We start from the raw sequence: 18,997 nt of genomic DNA, 5'->3' as shown, positions 1-18,997 counted from the left end.
AAATTAAAAATTTAAGGTTATGTGAGCAAAAAAGATTATATAAGGAATAAAATTCAAGGCTGTATATTAATAAAAATGTTAATTTACATAAGCATATGTAATATAGCTTAATTACATGTATGTTTTATATAGGCTAAAATAGTTGTATTTCTTTTTCAGTTGGATGAACTACAGCTTTGCAAGAATTGCTTCTATTTGTCTAATGCTCGTCCTGACAATTGGTTCTGCTATCCTTGTGTATGTGAAATTTTGTTAATTTCTGTTTTTTCTTAAGTGTGTAACATACTACTCTAAGGAAGTTTATTTCCAATTTGTTTAAAGTTACAGTCCTCCCTAAATAGATTTCTTTATATCAGAGTATTGTTGTTGCTATTGTTCATTGCTGTCAGCTCTGACTCACGGTGATCCCATGTATACAGAGTAGATTTGCTCCATAAGGTTTTCAAAGCTGTGACCTCTCAGAAGCAGATTACCAGGCCTGTCTTCCAAGGCACTTCTGGGTGGGTTTGAACTGCCAGCCTTCCAGCTGGTAGCCAAGAGCTTAACCATTTGTGCCACCTAAAGGCTCTTATCATAATATATATTGTTTTAATGCATATAAACAGCTGAAACATTGGAAAAATAATGGAATTGTCAACCATTTCTGGTTTTAAAATGAGGACCTTAAATAAGAATAAGCTTTGGGTTTTATAATAAAGAATAAAGTGAATTTTGGCTTTTTCTCTCATTCTTTCACAAGAAGTCTAAGGCTTTGTCTATACCCACAGCAATGATGGGGCTCCAGCCCTAAAATTTCCCCTGAGATGACAATTTCCAGAAGAGTGCTGAAAAGAAGCACGTGAGTCTTCCAGATCTTCAGTCCCAAATGACACTAGGCCTCAGAGGCTACCTGAGAGAAACCAGTCTCAGAACAGTGCTTCTGAAAACTTAAGCCTCAGAGGCTACCTGAAGGAAACCACTCTCAGAACAGTGCTTCTGAAAACTTAGGCCTCAGAGGCTACCTGAAGGAAACCACTCTCAGAACAGTGCTTCTGAAAACTTAGGCCTCAGAGGCTACCTGAAGGAAACCACTCTCAGAACAGTGCTTCTGAAAACTTAGGCCTCAGAGGCTACCTGAAGGAAACCACTCTCAGAACAGTGCTTCTGAAAACTTAGGCCTCAGAGGCTACCTGAAGGAAACCACTCTCAGAACAGTGCTTCTGAAAACTTAGGCCTCAGAGGCTACCTGAAGGAAACCACTCTCAGAACAGTGCTTCTGAAAACTTAGGCCTCAGAGGCTACCTGAAGGAAACCACTCTCAGAACAGTGCTTCTGAAAACTTAGGCCTCAGAGGCTACCTGAAGGAAACCACTCTCAGAACAGTGCTTCTGAAAACTTAGGCCTCAGAGGCTACCTGAAGGAAACCACTCTCAGAACAGTGCTTCTGAAAACTTAGGCCTCAGGGGCTACCTGAAGGAAACCACTCTCAGAACAGTGCTTCTGAAAATTTAGGCCTCAGAGGCTACCTGAAGGAAACCACTCTCAGAACAGTGCTTCTGAAAACTTAGGCCTCAGAGGCTACCTGAAGGAAACCACTCTCAGAACAGTGCTTCTGAAAACTTAGGCCTCAGAGGCTACCTGAAGGAAACCACTCTCAGAACAGTGCTTCTGAAAACTTAGGCCTCAGAGGCTACCTGAAGGAAACCAGTCTAGAACAGTGCTTCTGAAAACTTAGGCCTCAGAGGCTACCTGAGAGAAACCAGTCTTAGAACAGTGCTTCTGAAAACTTAGGCCTCAGAGGCTACCTGAAGGAAACCACTCTCAGAACAGTGCTTCTGAAAACTTAGGCCTCAGAGGCTACCTGAAGGAAACCAGTCTAGAACAGTGCTTCTGAAAACTTAGGCCTCAGAGGCTACCTGAGAGAAACCAGTCTCAGAACAGTGCTTCTGAAAACTTAGGCCTCAGAGGCTACCTGAAGGAAACCAGTCTCAGAACAGTGCTTCTGAAAACTTGGGCCTCAGAGGCTACCTGAAGGAAACCACTCTCAGAACAGTGCTTCTGAAAACTTACTATGCTTGTTAAAATGCAGATTTCTGATTTAGTAGATCTGGACTCCATTTGCCATTGAGTGGATTCTGACTCATGGTGACCCCATGTATGTCAAGAGTAGAACTGTGCTTCACAGGATTTTCAATGGCTGATTTTTCAGAAGCAGATCACCAGGCCCTTCTTCTGAGGCACCTCTGGGTAGACTTAACCTCTAACCTTTTTGGTTAGCAGCTGTGCATACTAACCATTTGCACCACTCCAGGACTCAGGTCTGGTCTAGGGCCTAGAATTCTCCCATTTCTAACAAGCTAATTTTGTTCAGGTGGTGCTAATCTGCTAGTCCCTGGACTATATAGTTTATGAAACAAATTGGGGAGTTCTGTTTGCCACTATTATTTAACATGGCCCTTGGCTTCAGGGTCTGCCTTATTCCAAAGTACAATAAGCTATATAGAGAGATAATATTTTTCCTGTCTCCTCTGAGAAATAAAGGTTCACATTGCTACTTTTATCCAGATTTGAATTTTTAGTGTTTTTCCTGAAAACAAAATCAACCAACCCCAGAAAAAAAAAGTTCAGTTTGTTTAGGAGTTAGAAAAGAATTATTTTCAAAATAATAGATTATATTTAACTGAGTAGTGCAATATTAATGGTGTATTTGCATTTAATACTTTAAAAGTAATATAACAAGGTAAAACATTTTGTTTCCAGATACCTAACCATGAGCTGGTTTGGGCTAAAATGAAAGGTTTTGGGTTTTGGCCAGCCAAAGTCATGCAGAAAGAGGACAATCAAGTTGACGTTCGCTTCTTTGGTCACCACCACCAGAGGTAATTCATGAATCCCATGTGCAAAGAAATCACAGCACTGCTTCTCAAGAAGTCTTTAAGAGAGGGGTAAATCACACCTTTATCAATGTCCTGATGATTTCTCCATCAGAAATTCTGAAATTTGTTTTAAGTTGAAGAAACAAAGTCAGCACAAAACTTAAATTATGCAGCTAACAATGATTTCTATAAACTGTATTTCTAGATATTTTTCAGACATTTACTAAACTGAGGACATTTTCAATAACTGACAGTTGTCGAACCTCAGAAATGTGTTTGTACTGAGAGTGAATTCATAGTGGCAGTGAGGTAGAAGCGTTCTCAGAATGTGTCCTTTTCGTAAGGTTGTAATAATATTACAGGTAATTTAAGGCCCTGTTAGAGCCACAGACAAAAATTATTGGTTAGGGAGTAGAAGAGAGTGTCAACCTTGTGGTCTAAGAATGTATATAAATACCTTAAGTGTGCATAAGAATTATATGTGTACAACCACAAGGCATTTTTTCTAATTTAGATGTAAAATTTTCTGTTGCTGGGGAGATGTATACAGTGCGACTTACATATTTACATTTTCATGAAATAACAATGTATGTCCCCCAAGAGTAAAAACCTTTCTATTATATTTTACGTAGTTAGGTATCTCTTATAAGGAATGCTATAAATAAAAAAAAAAAAACATATTTACATTTTCATGAAATAAGAATGTATGTCCCCCAAGAGTAAAAACCTTTCTATTATATTTTACGTAGTTAGGTATCTCTTATAAGGAATGCTATAAATAAAAAAAAAAAAACTATACAACTACAAAATTCCAACTACCTCCATTCTGATGTGAAGACCTTAACCTTTATTGAACATTGAAGATCAGAAAGTCTAAAGTGTTGTCCTAAATAATGTCACTAATAGAAATGATTTTAAAAATGTGAATTCATGTTTTGTGTACTGTTAGAAGTTGCTGAGTCTCATCAAGCCATATTAGAATCCACATGTGGTTTATTTGGTTCATGTAACACAGTTAACATGAATGCCACCACGAAATCTTTCAATAGGGGGAAAAATGGCAAAAAAAAAAAAACAAAAAAAACCTACTTGATCTAAAAGTCATACCTTGCAAGGATTTAAATTAACAAAAAAATAGTCACCATTGTCACTGAATTGTATGCATAGAAACTGTTGAACTGATGTGTATTCTCAACAACAAAATAAATAAAATAGAAAAATAAAATAATCACTGTTAACAGTCCATGTCTTCTACCATGTCCAAATGGTAAAGTCTTATGCAGATATCATTACTGTAAGAGAAGCTGCAAATTGAGAGACTTTATTCCACTCCATAACAAAATAACAAATTTTTACTTAATCTTCACTTAATTCAAATAGAAGTTTAGTTACATGAAACCTAGGAATACTATGAAATTCCAAAAAAGTAGTTCTGTTCTTTCGTAGATAGGTACACATTTAGCTGAGATTCCTATCATGTCAAGAAACATTAAATAATGTCATGATAAAATAATCTAATATGAAATAATATTTTAATTATATGATTATCAAGTTATTAGCTTTGAATATTACATGCTTAATGCATCATATTCATTTGATTTTAATTTCTCATCAAGCCAGGCAGTGTGGCAACCGGTGGATTAACAGGTGGATTAGGAGTAGTCTCCATGTAGACACTTCATCTCTAAATGGAGAGGGGAAGCAGTAGGTAGAGTTGGTAGATTAACCAAGTATATGTCCTGGCTTAAACATCTACTGCTGCTTCTCTAATCTTGGGTGGGGTATTTAATCTCTCTGAGCCTTAGTTTCCTCACCTGTTAAAATAAGGGTCTCAATAGTACCTACCTCATAAGGATTTTCTTAAGGTTAAAAAAAAAAATTACATATAAAGACCTAAACACAATCCTTGAAACAGTGAATACTCAGTAACTTGTTAGCAATTGTAATGCAGATATGCAAAGAACAGGGGAAAGGTTTGATTCAGTTTAGTTTGTTTCATTAACTAAAACACAGTTAACTTAGAAAACCATGAATTCAGTTATTTCTTAAATCCATACAGATAGGAAAAAACAATCTGATAATCCGGAATTTATGCTTAAAAAATTTTTTTTCATCAATTTCCAAACAGCTTTATAGTATCTGTAACCATGAGTGATATTTTATTAATAATATGAGTTAGTGTTTTATGTTATTCAGTATACTAGCAGAAAATATTTAAAAGAATATTTGAGCTAATCTGCTTGATTCCTTAGTTTGTCACCTTAAGATAGAATTAAAATATAAAATTACATTTCCAGAGTTACTTTCCTAAATGTAACTGGAAAATTATTTTCCTAAGCTTCCTGTTTTCTGGAAAATTTTACTGAAACGATTTAGTCTCTATGCAGAAACTGTCCATCTCTAAATTGATACATTTTATAGTGCTGTAACTCAACTTGTACCTGATGCTCTAGAAGATGTCTTATTAGCTGTTGCTCGGTCGTCCCTACAGTTTCTATCTCGTTTGTGACATTCCCTTTGCCTGGAATTTCTCCCCTTATATGGTCCCGTCTAGATCTTCCTCATCTTTCAAGACCAGGCCCAAATGAAGCCATCTAACCACCCACAATCAAATGAAAACCCCTTCCTCTTTACAGCACCCTAGAATCACCTCTACTGCATGCTGCATTGCATTATAATTATTTTCTTAGTTCTTTTTGAGAAAATCATAAATTCCTTAAAGGCAGAGGTAATGTATATAGAAGTCTTCTAGGAATTAGGAGACCTAAGCCCTAACTAGATTCCAGCCACTAATTAATAGTTTACCTTAATCCATGTGGGCAACATCTCCTTCAGCTGTAAAATGTGGCAGTAGAACTCATGATCAAATAGATTCTAATTCACCTTTATATTCTCTGTAGTGCCTTCCAGTGGTATACAGAAATACAATGTTGAATTGATACAACATGCTAGACTGATACTAAGTTAAATCCAAACACTTCTCTATTCATTAATCATGGTTTATCTAATAATGAATAGGGGCGCGTTATAAATAAAAGTCACTGGGTAATATTTTATAGTTACCCTCATTTTATATAGATAAATGTATGTATCTCATGAAAATTACTGGGCATTTTCAAATGATTCTGTAGTGCTAATTTGCAGATAGATAGATGGGCCTACTAATTTACCAAATTGGTAAATAGTATTTTTAAAAAGGACTTATGAAGAATGTAAATATGAACTATGAGCAGCTAAGCAGATTAAAGAAAATAATGAACAGTTAACAGGTATTTGTGAGTCACTTCAATTCTGAGAACTTTGCTTTGATGGTTGCAAAAAATAAATGCCTTAACTATTTTCTGCTTGGTAAGAGTTTGTTTTTTCAAGGCATAATTAACAGATCAGATTAGAATTGCCACAAACAGTACTTTACACTAGGTACAGTCTACTCAGTACCCTTATTTGTACACCTTTTCCTACCAATTTGGAAATTTCTAACTATACCTTTAAACATTTTTCACAGGGCCTGGATTCCTTCTGAAAACATACAAGATATCACAGTCAACATTCATCGGTTGCATGTGAAGCGCAGTATGGGCTGGAAAAAAGCATGTGATGAACTTGAATTGCATCAACGTTTCCTTCGTGAAGGAAGATTTTGGAAGTCTAAGAACGAAGACCGAGGTGAGGAAGAGGCAGAATCCAGTATCTCTTCTACCAGTAATGAGCAGGTAAGTTGTGTCTCAATAAAACTATTTATTAATTATTGTTTTTAAATGTGAAAATTGTTTAGTGTACACTCCTCACTGTAATGAACAGATTCTGACATTTTTCCTTCCCTTTCATATAAACATTTGTAAAGTGCTGTGCTAAATCAAGCCCAATTCAAATACATAAATATAAAACCATCAGCAGCCTTGAGCCTGACCCTACCAGTGAGAAGAGCCTAAGTACGCTGCTCATTTCATAAAGCCATCAGTTGCCAGGATAGGTAATTAAGTAAGTGGTCAACTAAGTGGTTTGAAAGAGCTAATGGAAAAAGTGAGCAAATTTCCTTACTCCTCACCTGTGGGTCCATTACTAGTCTTTTCAGCAGAGAAGTATTTCTTAATATCTGGAATAATATGCTATTACTTTTATAATGCCCACAGCTGAAGGTCACTCAGGAACCAAGAGCAAAGAAAGGACGACGTAATCAGAGTGTGGAACCCAAAAAAGAAGTAAGTTGCCCTGACCTTGAGTGTCCAAGTGGCAATTGAAACAGGAAATATTTTTAAAGTCATGGTCAAGACAGTCACACCTGGTGGATACTTGTGAAATGCAGTTGCCATCATTCAAATAATATCAGTCAAGTCTGAAGCCAGTTTCCTGGGCTTTCCTGTCATTATCTACTATCTCTAGGATAACAAACACATGCTGAAAATCTCCATCTTAATTTAACAACTACCAACCAAAGTTTGGCTAAATGGGATGGGCACTTTGCTTTACAGTGCTACATTTCTTGGGAACCCTATTTTCTTCCACAGCATTATTAAAAATAAAGGACCTAATCACTAAATCAACATTTAAAAACTGGTGGAAACTATGGCTAAGCCTGGCCATACTTAATGATATGATTCATGCATGTTTTAAAACCACGGGCATAGTCCAAACACATATTCAGTGAGAAGTGGTATAGGATCTTAGGAGATTTATTAATGAATCTAGTCCACAAAAGTGAATTATAAGTTGTTTATAATGATTTTATATTCTGTATGATAAATTTTTTGGTGTATTTTAAAAGCAAAAAAAATAATAATAATATGTAATGAAATTGTAAATTCCTGTTTGGAATTATTATAACTGTTAATTCCATGTTTTCCACAGCAGCGTATCACATGGCTATGTGTATATGTCATATATTGTCACCCTAATGGAGCTTGTCCTTGTACTGGTAAATTATATTGCTTTGTTTTAGGTCTAAGCACTTTTCTTACTCTGTAGGAACCAGAGCCTGAAACTGAAGCAGTAAGTTCTAGCCAGGAAATTCCCACAATGCCTCAGCAAATCGAAAAAGTTTCAGTTTCAACTCAGACCAAGAAGTTAAGTGCCTCTTCTCCAAGAATGCTGCATCGAAGCACTCAGACCACTAATGATGGAGTGTGTCAAAGCATGTGCCATGACAAATACACCAAAATTTTCAATGACTTTAAAGACCGAATGAAATCTGATCACAAGCGAGAAACTGAAAGAGTTGTGCGAGAAGCTCTAGAAAAGGTAAAGCATCCCACCTGGTACATAAAGCATGTTGCTTTCTGAAACCTGGGCAGAATGAATGAACAGCATTTCCCGTAGTGATTTATTAGGGTCTCTTATTTATGCATTAACCAGATAGCAGCTTTTTACAACTAGGAATTTAATTAAACCTATATCTTTTATACTATTTCAATTAATAAGGATAATTTTTCTTATCTAAATTTTTTTACACATCTTAATGAAATAGTTACATCATTTGAGAAGAAAATATGTATTAAAGTGGTTTTATTTAAGTGATTGAGATGACATATTGTGGTTTAACTTTTTTAATTTCAGTTGCGTTCTGAAATGGAAGAAGAAAAAAGACAAGCTGTAAATAAAGCTGTAGCCAATATGCAGGGTGAGATGGACAGAAAATGTAAGCAAGTAAAGGAAAAGTGTAAAGAAGAATTTGTAGAAGAAATTAAGAAGCTAGCAACACAGCACAAACAACTAATTTCTCAGACCAAGAAAAAACAGTGGGTAAATATCAGTATTTTTTTATCAACTGATTTCTGCAAATGTACCACAGGTATAATTAAAATCAATTCAGAAAGGGATATGTAGCATATGCTAAAATTATTCCTGAAATAAGATGAAATGTGAAATTTACAACTTGAAGATTTTTCATTACAAATCCTATAATATCTGACCTCAGGTCCCATATTACTGAGTGTCTTAGGCTGAGTTCTCCAGAGGATTAAAACCAGTGAAGCATATACCTATAAATATATATAAATATATACAGAGAATTATTTCAAGGAAATGGCTCATGCAGTTGTGGATGCTGGCAAGTCCCAAATTTGTGAGTCAGGAATCAGGCTGGAGGCTTTTCCTGATTCATGTGGTTGAAGGGGTTGACAAACCCAAAATTGGCAGATCAGGTGGAAGGCTCACATCCCAAGAACCGGAGGTCAGAGGATGACAAGTCGGATGCAGGATCCACAGCGATTGAGCTTTGCCAGAACATCAATATATACTGGATGCAGGCCACACCCACGAGGAAACTCCCTTTAGATCAGATCACAAAATGGAGAATAATTACATAATACTAAGAATCATGGCCTAGCTATGACATATGCATTAACCATCACAGTCCTCCCCATGTCACCTTGGCACCTGTACACATTCCCTGAAACCATACATAATCTGTAATAGATAAAGTCATACTTGAGCCTAATGTGAAACAACTAACACATGTACAACCAAAAACGCACTAGCCCTGTTTGCATCTTATGTTTTATAATAAGTAATGGGATAAGGGAGGGAAAAAAACAAAAATAATTGCTGTGTGTGTGTGTGTGTGTGTGTGTGTGTGTGCACACATACACGTAGTATAACAAAACAAGGAAGAAATACTCATAACAATTACAGTACTTGTTTCTGCAACTAGTCACGTGGTCATAGCTGGTATTTAGAACTGCCTTCTTCTACCACCCATTCCGTATTCCCTTTACCCTTAGCTGGTTGTGGTACTTTGGCGATGTGACCCAAACCTTCATTCCTGAAGGGTCTGGCCCATTAGTGGCCATGTCAGATTTGGGTTGCTATAGTTTTCCATTGACTTTAATCACAGGGCATGGTAGTACCAAGAGACGCCCTAAGTGATCTCCTGCATTCCTGACATACTCTTTTTTACCTCCATTATGTAACATCAGTCTGATTTCCCCTTGATCAGGATCAATCACACCAGCCAGTATGGGAACTCCCCTCTTTGTCTGTTGATCCAGAGGCATAAGGAGTCCAAAGTGGCCAGGTGGCATTCTTAGCTTCCAGGTCAGTGGAATCAGTGATGTGTCTCCAGGTGGGAGCATTCCTCCCTTTGGAACTAAGATGTCTAGACCTGCAGAGCATAAGGTCAGGGGGACAGGAAGCAAAAATCTTGTGAGTGGGTCATTAGGGGCAATAGTGAGTGGTGCTACTCCCATTTCCACCCCCTTGATTCCTGGACCTATGAATCCGGCTATGGGAAAAACAGCACCATATATTGGACGCTGGTTTAGAGCATATATAGCCTCCTAGAGAACACTGCCCCAACCTTGCAAGCTATTCCCGCCTAGCTGGCACTGTAACTGTGTCTTTAGGAGGCCGTTCCACCGTTCGGTCAAGCCAGCTGCTTGAGCATGATGGGGAACATGGTAAGACCATTGAATTCCACGAACATGGGCCTACTGTCGCACTTCATTTGCTGTGAAGTGAGTTCCTTGATCCAAGGCAATGCTGTGTGGGATACCATGATGGTGGAGAAGGCATTCTGTAAGTCCATGGATAGTAGTTTTGGAAGAAGCATTACATGAAGGGAAGGCAAATCCATATCCAGAGTAAATGTCTATTCCAGTTAAGGGCAAAAGGCTTCCCATTCCATGATGGAAGCAGTCCAATGTAATCAACTTGCCACCGGGTTGCTGGCTGATCACCTCAAGGGATGGTGCCATATCGAGAACTCAGCGTTGGTCTCTGTTGCTGGCAGATTGGGCACTCAGCAGTGGCTGTAGCCACGTCGGCCCTGGTGAGTGGAAGTCCATGTTGCTGAGCCTATACATAACCTCCACCCCTGCCACCATGGCCACTTTGTTCATGAGCCTATTGGGCAATGAGAGGAGCAGCTGGGGAAACAGGCTGACTGGTACCCACAGAACGCATCATCCTATCCACTTAATTGTTAAAACGCCCATCTAACGAGGTCACTTCTTTGGCTCATTCAGAGAGGTCTATCCACATAGCCGCATAAATCCTTATCACCAATTTTCCAGTCATGTTCCTTCTAAGTCCCTGCCCATCCAGCCAAACCACTGGCCACACTCCAAGAATCAGTATACGATCACACACCTGGGGATTTCTTTCCAAAGTGAACAACCAGGTGCAGTGCTCAAAGTCCTGCCCTTCACCACTGTCCTTCAGGGAGGTCCCAGAAAGGGCCGCATTACTGCCACTGTCCACTTTCAAGCAGTGCCTCCATATCACACAGAACGATCTGTACCCCAGGCGTGAGTTTTCTCTTCCTCAGTGAAATGATCATAAGGAACTCCCCATGAGGCCATAGGTGCAGACTGGGAGAGAGAAGGTAATGTGACAGAAGTGGAGACCCTGGGCATTTGAGCCAGTTATTCATGTAACTTACTTGTGCCTTCAGGTATTGCTCAGGCCCAATCTCATATATACTGCTTCATTTAATGATGAAGTGCTGCTACACACATCTGACTTTATGACTCTGTGGGTCAGACAACACCCAGTTCATGATGGGCAGCTCAGGCTGCATGATGACTTGGTTGCCAATGGTTAAGCGTTCAGTCTCTACTAAGGCCCAGTAACTAGCCAAAAGCTGTTTCTTAAAATGAGACTAGTTATCTGCAGAGGATGGCAGTGCTTTGTTCCAAAATCCTAAAGGTCTGCCCTGTGATTGACCAATAGGGCCTGCCAAAGACTCCAAACAACATCTCTATCTGCCACGGACCTTTGAGCACCACTGGATCAGCTGGATCATGTGGCCCAAGGGGCTGAGCCACTTGCACAGTAAACAACCTGTTGCAGAGCTTTCCCTTGTTCTGGGACCCATTGAAATCTAGCAGTCTTTTGAGTGACCTGACAAATAGGCCGGAATATCACACCCAAATGAGGGATATATTGCCTTCAAAATCCAGAGGGGCCCAGTAGGCATGGTGCCTCTTTTTTTAGTGTAGGAGAGGCCAGATGCAACAATTTACCTTTGTTTAGCAGGAATATCTTGACATGCCCCACACCACTAGACCCTTAGAAATTTCCCTGAAGTGGTAGGTGCCTGAGTTTTTTTCAGGTTAATTTCTCATCCTCTAGAATTTTTTTTTTTCTAGAATACAAATGTCTTACCAGTAAGTCCAGAGTCATTGATACTCTTCCTTACTACGTCCAATCAGCATAGTGTCATCAGTGTAATGGACCAATGTGATGTCTTGTGGGAGGGAAAGGCGATCAAGGTCCCTGCAGACTAGATTATGACATAGAGCTGGAGAATTGATATACCCCTGAGCTAGGACAGTGAAGGTATATTGTTGGCCTTGCCAGGTGAAGGCAAGCTGCTTCTGGTGGTCCTTCGAAACAGGTATGAAGAAAAAGGCATTAGCCAGATCAATAGCTGCATGCCAGGTACCATGAAATGTATTAATTTGCTCAAGCAATGAAACCACATGGGGAACAGAAGCTGCAATTGGAGTCACCACCTGGTTAAGATTATAATAATCCACTGTCATTCTCCAAGATCCATCTGTTTTCTGCACAGACCAGATGGGCGAGTTGAATGGGGATGTGGTGGGAATCACCACCCCTGCATCCTCAAGTCCTTGATGGTGGCAGTAATCTCTGCAGTCCCCTCCAAGAATGTGGCATTGCTTTTGGTTTACCATTTTCCCAGGTAGGGGCAGCTCTAATGGCTTCCACTGGGCCTTTGCTACCATAATAGCCCTTACTTCACATGCCAGAGACCCAGCATGGGGGTGTTGTCAGTTGCTGAGTATATCTGTTCTACTTACGCATTCTGGAACTGGAGAAACCACTACAGGATAGGTTTGGGGGTCCACTGTGAGGCAGACATCACCTAAGTCCCATTAATAACCTGACCTCCATACACCCCCCACTCTGACTGGTGGGCCACAGTAACATTTTAGGTCTCCTGGAATTAGTTCAGAGCTAGTATCCAATAATCAGAAAAGTCTGATTATTTTCTTTTCTCCAAAGAACAGTCATTCTCCTGAAAAGCCAAAGATCCCTTTGAGGAAGGCTATGAGAAAGCTTAACATAAATTTTTGGCAGTGTAGTAGGATCCTTCCTCAAGGGGACCTTGCCTCCCCTTCATTCAAGGATTGTAGCTTTGTAAACTGACTCAATTCTGGGTATTGATTGAGGGGCTGTAACTCTTTTCTGACAATTCAAGTTAGACTGTGGTTCACTTGACCTAGAATTCTCCTGCTTGTACAGATCAAGTAAATATTTAGATTTGCCACCTCTTTCACTCCTAGAGACACCATGACTAAGTAGCCAATGCCACAAGTCCATATGAGTCAGACTTTTCTGATTACTGCTTTGAGTGCGCTGATATGGTGACCATGCCCACCTTGTCTTTGTCAATTAAGTGCTGCCACTTGGCCCCTACCACCTGGGGTCCAATCAGCCCCAATAAAACTAGGTGTCTGAATTCAGTTAGGGCAGTTCCCACTGTCAAATCTGACTTATATAAAATAGCAATCACAGCAGTCTTCAAGGATGCTGGGACTACCTTCACAAATTTGTTCCTCACTGTTGTCGTAAAAGGTTTGTCTTCTGGGTTCTCCATGGGTGGGTTTGTGGGTTCAACCTGATAAATCCATTCTAATACACCAGTTTCCCTAAGCCTTCAGTTAACTTCTTCTGTAGTATACCAAGGCAGGTCTGGCATTTAAACTTGATTTAGTATAGGCCTCTGCTTAATACATACTTCAGTGAACCAACCAAATAAACTATTAGTTCTTTTTCTAACCTCTCAAGGTGAAACACTGAAGAATCTGTGCTTAGTGGGCCCATAAGTCAATAAATTCAGCCTGGTCCAACTTCATGTTCCTTGCGCTGTTATCCAACATCATTAATAGCCATTCTTACACATATTCCCCAGATATAAATAAATAAAAATTCTGATGTAAGATTTGGCAAGAAAAGGAACCTTAGCATGTAATTTAGAAAAATATATGAAGACAACTTGAGAGGAAAATTGAGGAGTAAAGAAGTATCACTAGATGAGAATTAAGGTATGATAAAGATAGCCGCAGAAGCAGAATGCCCTAAGACCATGTCTACAATAATTTTAACTTCATGCACTGACTACCCAAGGCAGAAAAGGACATAGATTTATGAAAAGATATCTCCATAAGTGTACTAAACAATCAGGAAATGGGAAGTGGAGCCTATAATAAAGAATTCTAATACTGCTTCTTTAGCAGAAACCCTGGTGGCATAGTGGCTAAGAGCTACAGCTGCTAACCAAGATGATCAGCAGTTCAAATCCACCAGGCGCTCCCTGGAAACTCTATGGGGCAGTTCTGCTCTGACCTATATGGTCACTATGAATCGACTCGACAGCAACGGTTTGTTTTTTGGGGGGGTTTTAAAACTGCTTCTTACAGCACTTTACCATTTATGAGAAGTCCCTGGGTAGTACAAACGGTTAATGTGTTCAGAGGCTAACCAGGAGGTTGTAGGTTTGAGTCTACCCAGAGGTCCTCAGAAAGACATGGCAATCTTCCTTTGAAAAATCAGCCATTGAAAATCCTATGAAGCTTTACTCTGACACGCACGGGGTCACCATGGGTTGAATTTTTGACTTAATGGCAACTGGTTAACTGGTTACCATTTGTAAAATAGCTGAGATTGTTATTGCTATACCCATTCTTTAGGTAAGGAATTTGAGGCTTATGAGATTCAACACTTAGTTGGTGGAGCTAGGACTGTACCTAAACTGGGACTCCAAATCCTAAACTTTTTCCACTTACCACATTATTTCAAGTAGTGATAGAATATGTAGAAATAATTTAAGAGACATACAGTATTGTAGGACAGAAAGCATGTAAATGTCAGATGCCAAAAAAGTGGATGTTGAGACACAATCTAGAGAAACAGAGTAAGAACAGTATATCCTTGAAATATACACACAAAGAAAGGGATAAATGCAAACTAAATCAACGATAAAATCCATTATCTATCCATCTGTCTATCTATAGAACTTAAATATCTTTACTGACCCATTTCAAGTGTTTAGTGTCTATCACAGACTGAATTATGTCCCCCCAAAAATATGTGTGTAAGTTTGGCTGGGCCATGATTCCCCGTATTGTGTGGTTGTCCTCCATTTTGTCATTATAATTTTATGTTAAAGAGGATTAGGGTGGGGTTGTGACACCACCTCTACCCAGGTCACATCCCTGATCCAGTGTAAAGGGAGTTTCCCTCAAGTGTGGCCTGTACCACCTTTTATCTTCAAAGAGATGAAAGGGAAGCAGACAGAGTTGGGAACCTCATACCACCAAGAAAGCAGCACTGGGAACGGAGTGACGTCACTTGGACCTGAGGTTCCTGCGCTGGGATGCTCCCAGACCAAGGGAAGGCCGATGCATCACAAGGACCTTCCTTCAGAGCTGAGAGAGAGAGAGAAAGCCTTCGCCTGAAACTGGCACTCTGAATTCGAACCTCTAGCCTATGGACTATGAGAGAATAAACTTCTCCTTGTTAAAGCCATCCACTTGTGGTATTTCTGTTATAGCAGCACTAGATGGCCAAGACAGTGTCCAATACTCAGCCACTCATCTTCTTTGCCCACACCTGCTCATCCTCACTTCTGGGTGTCAATGATACCACTGTTCTTTAGCTTAAAACCTTAGCTTTGAATTTTTCACCATTTTCTTCCATGCCCAATCAATTGACCAAATTATGTGCATTCTTTGTTTAGATTAGGGCTTCTCAATCTCAGTACTATTGATGTTTGGACCGAAAAATTCTTTGTTTCAGGGCGGGGGGCTCTCCTGTACCTTGTGGGATGTTTACCAGCATCCCTGGGTTCTAACCACTAGAAGCCAGTAGCACCCCTCCCCAGACATTTCCAAATAAGATAAAGACTGGGACTTGACCACTGGATTTGAGGCTGTTAAGTGACCTTGATAATAGCATATTCAGTGGAATGGAAGGGGTGAAAGACTTCATAAGTTTAAGAAAGAGTGGGAGGAGAATTAGAAATAGCAAGTATAGACAATTATTTCAAGGAACTTGTGAAGGGGAGCAGAGATATGGGAGCGATGGCTGAAAAGAGATGTGAGGTCAAGAGCAAAAAAAGAGCAAGAAATTATCAATGTTGGTGTGCCGCGGAGAATGACCTAATAGAGATGAAAAATAATTGGCGTTACAGGTAAGCTAGAATGTGCTGATACTGAACACTTGCTTCAGCTTTAGTCATTTCTGTCATTTTTTTCCTTTTCATTCTGCTCAGTATGTAAAACATATTTTAATGTTCTCGGGGATTCTAGTTTAAGTTGAATCAGGCATAAAATGTCACAATCCTAATAATATCTTTAAAAGCATGACTTCAGAAGTCTACAGTTTTAACCACTTTCTGTGACGTTCAATCCCAAATCATGAAACTTCCTTCTATTTGCTGTCTGCAGTGCTACAACTGTGAAGAGGAAGCCATGTACCACTGTTGCTGGAACACATCGTACTGCTCAATCAAGTGTCAGCAGGAGCACTGGCATGCGGAACACAAACGTACCTGTCGCCGGAAAAGATGAAAGCCGGATTCTTCCTGGAGAATCATGCCCAATGATTACTATTCCCAGACACAGCGGTTTTTGTTTCCAAGAAGCCAAAATTGTTTAGAATTTGCTTCCCATTTTGCACCAGCCTTTAAACACTTTTCGTGAAGAAATTTTGCACAGTAGTTTAAATCTTTTGTTAATGCTCCTCCAGAGTTTTTCAGGAGGTCAAAGTAACATCAGCGGAGGGTATTATTTTAAATAAATGTTAATTGAGAATCTGTTGCATTTTCAGCAAATTTTAAAACATTTTTAGGTTTTACAGAGATTTTAACCTTTAAACAACAGATCTTTAAAAGAAAAACAACAGTTGAGTTTAACAAAGAAGCATTTAAAATAGATCTGAATGTAAGAACTACGGAACTGTTTCAGAAACAAAACATACTACCTTGATGTAACATTTATTTCTTAACCTTGTTGAGCTGGTTTTGTTCAGCTTGATTTACTGTTTAAAGGCATTATCTGTTGGGTATGCCAGTGGGTATTATGATTGAATTAGGGAACAGGGTTGACACAGCAGGTGCTAGTCCTGCATATTTTTTCTTAAATATTTCCCAATTGTGTTTTTCATTATTTCTTTTCAATATATAACTTTTATAACAAATTATTAGCTTTGATCTTGTAGTGTAAAATTGCAGGGAACTGGGGTAATCTTTTACTGAGCTGGATCTTAGAGAAAATGAATATTTAAATTTTAAAGTTTGCACATTTCACCTTTGTCCTAACATGAGTGCTTGTAACAAAATAGACAAGAAATTAAAATAAAAAGCCAAAAACTACCTTTATCCATACGTGAAATTATAGATGAGGCATTCAAATTTCTTTAATGCTTCCCTCCCCCTCCCCAAATATCATCTGACTGCCTATTATCTGGTGTCACCTAGTATACTGTAAGTTAATACCGAAAGGAAAGAAAGCACTTAGGTTTCACAGAAGCCGTTATGTTTGTAGTAATGGGGCACTGCCTATTCATGAACTCCATCAGTGTACACAGAATGAAGAATAATGCATGTTACTTTTCTTGTATTAAAGATGCCGTGATTTGTAAAAAGTCTGTATTTTGCGGAATGTCTGGATTAAGAAGCATTACCAATAGGAATGGATCGATAGTTGAATAATGATTTTTTTTTATACATAGATATATAAAATACAGCCAGGAAAAGTTAAATTACTTTTTTTAAAAAAAAATCTCACAATTTAAGTTTTTTCAAAAGCTGACTGATCTTAGACCAAGTCAAATTTCCATTTATCATTTAGTTATTTTTTGAGGTTAGAGAAATAATTTGTAAATATTTATTTAGATCTTTGATATTTATTAAAGCAATTACACACAATGGAAGTGAAAGAATCAGGAGAAAAACCTTTAAAAAAGTTTTCTCTAGGTTTGTCAGGGTCACTCTAAACATAAAAATGTAACTAAGTCTTCTGTGAAATAATCTATCCAATCCTGATACTTTTGCAGATGGTGGTGACACAAGTTAATTGACAAGCTACTGCCAAATGGTGCACAATACTTTGTAGTAATGACATTTCAAACGATGTACCTAAATTACGCAGTAACTCGGAACGATCAGCCCCTCCTTGCTGCTGGGTAATTCCTCATGCTGCCACAGAGTTGTGGTACTGACTGAATCATAATACATTATAACCAAGAAAAGTTAACCTTCTCTGATTGCTTTTCAACTTTTAAAACTTCGATCCACCCCTATGAGAGCAAGTTATTGTGGAAATATTTTTGGTGTAAAATCATTCCAGAGTATGTAATATTTAACTGATAGCTGCATGAAAGTAAGATTCATGTTACTTTGGCTTTTTTGTCTCTGTTGACACGGTTGCACATTTCCAAGTTACTACAGCGTGAAAACTGTGTGTTAAAAACAAACAAAAAAAATTAAAAGAGATTGTGGCCTGGTTTTGTAAAAGTTTTACGTAAAATTACAATTGATTGTTTTAGGAATCATTATTAAAAAAATTTCTGCAAATCATAAAGCTATATTAAGGTGTTGAGCTTAGCCACTATGCACATTGTAATTACTCATTGTGGCTGTCCAGTTCTATGATGCATTCTGGCATTTTGTAAGCTGCTCTGACTAGCAATATATAGATTCATTTAATGTGTTAACATTGGTTAATAAATGTATTTAAAAAAAAAAAAACCGGCTTTAATAAATTGTTAATTTAGCCCGGTCCCCTGTACCAGACTAATTACAACTGTAGCTAAATGTTGATCATGTACTTTGGGTATTGGTAACTATTTACGTTTATATAAAATCAATGTACTAAGTAAAATTCATTCGCTTAAACATTATTTAAATTGAATTCACTTTAATGAGTTCTCAGAAAGACTGTACCATGATTTAAAAATGAGAGAATGATTACTGCATATCAATGATGATGGCACATCAGCCAGAAAAACTGATGCACTGTCATCTTTTGATTACTCAGAGGTTAAATATACTTAGAGGAAAGTCAGCCTGGCTTCTGTACTGTTGAGGACTGAGGACAGTCTTAACTGGAAACCAGCTGAGGCTCAGCCTGCTTTTTATTTACTTGTTGGTATGGCAGTGAATACTCACTTAGATG

At 38.5% G+C, this 18,997-nt stretch overlaps 1 protein-coding gene across 10 annotated transcripts in view; it reads left to right on the top strand.

Moving 5' to 3' along the window:
• ZMYND11 (zinc finger MYND-type containing 11) overlaps positions 1 to 18,701 on the top strand; it is a 171,096-nt gene extending 152,395 nt beyond the window's left edge. For 8 of the 10 annotated variants that reach the window (XM_049881675.1, XM_049881679.1, XM_049881670.1 and 5 more), the window contains 7 exons: positions 160 to 237; positions 2,740 to 2,858; positions 6,361 to 6,568; positions 6,989 to 7,057; positions 7,821 to 8,093; positions 8,409 to 8,594; positions 16,268 to 18,701. In XM_049881675.1, coding sequence (XP_049737632.1) covers positions 160 to 237; positions 2,740 to 2,858; positions 6,361 to 6,568; positions 6,989 to 7,057; positions 7,821 to 8,093; positions 8,409 to 8,594; positions 16,268 to 16,390 — 1,056 coding nt within the window. In that variant the 3' untranslated portion in view covers positions 16,391 to 18,701. The remainder of the gene's footprint in view (positions 1 to 159; positions 238 to 2,739; positions 2,859 to 6,360; positions 6,569 to 6,988; positions 7,058 to 7,820; positions 8,094 to 8,408; positions 8,595 to 16,267) is intronic. The other 2 variants (XM_049881677.1, XM_049881676.1) reach the window with 1 other exon arrangement.
• The last annotated feature ends 296 nt before the right edge of the window (positions 18,702 to 18,997 follow it).

This window comes from Elephas maximus, chromosome 4 (genome assembly GCF_024166365.1).
Source record: "Elephas maximus indicus isolate mEleMax1 chromosome 4, mEleMax1 primary haplotype, whole genome shotgun sequence".
NCBI classification, from domain to species: domain Eukaryota; kingdom Metazoa; phylum Chordata; class Mammalia; order Proboscidea; family Elephantidae; genus Elephas; species Elephas maximus.
The sequence above is the reverse complement of the archived record's forward strand: the minus strand, read 5'-3'. Positions and strand labels throughout refer to the sequence as shown.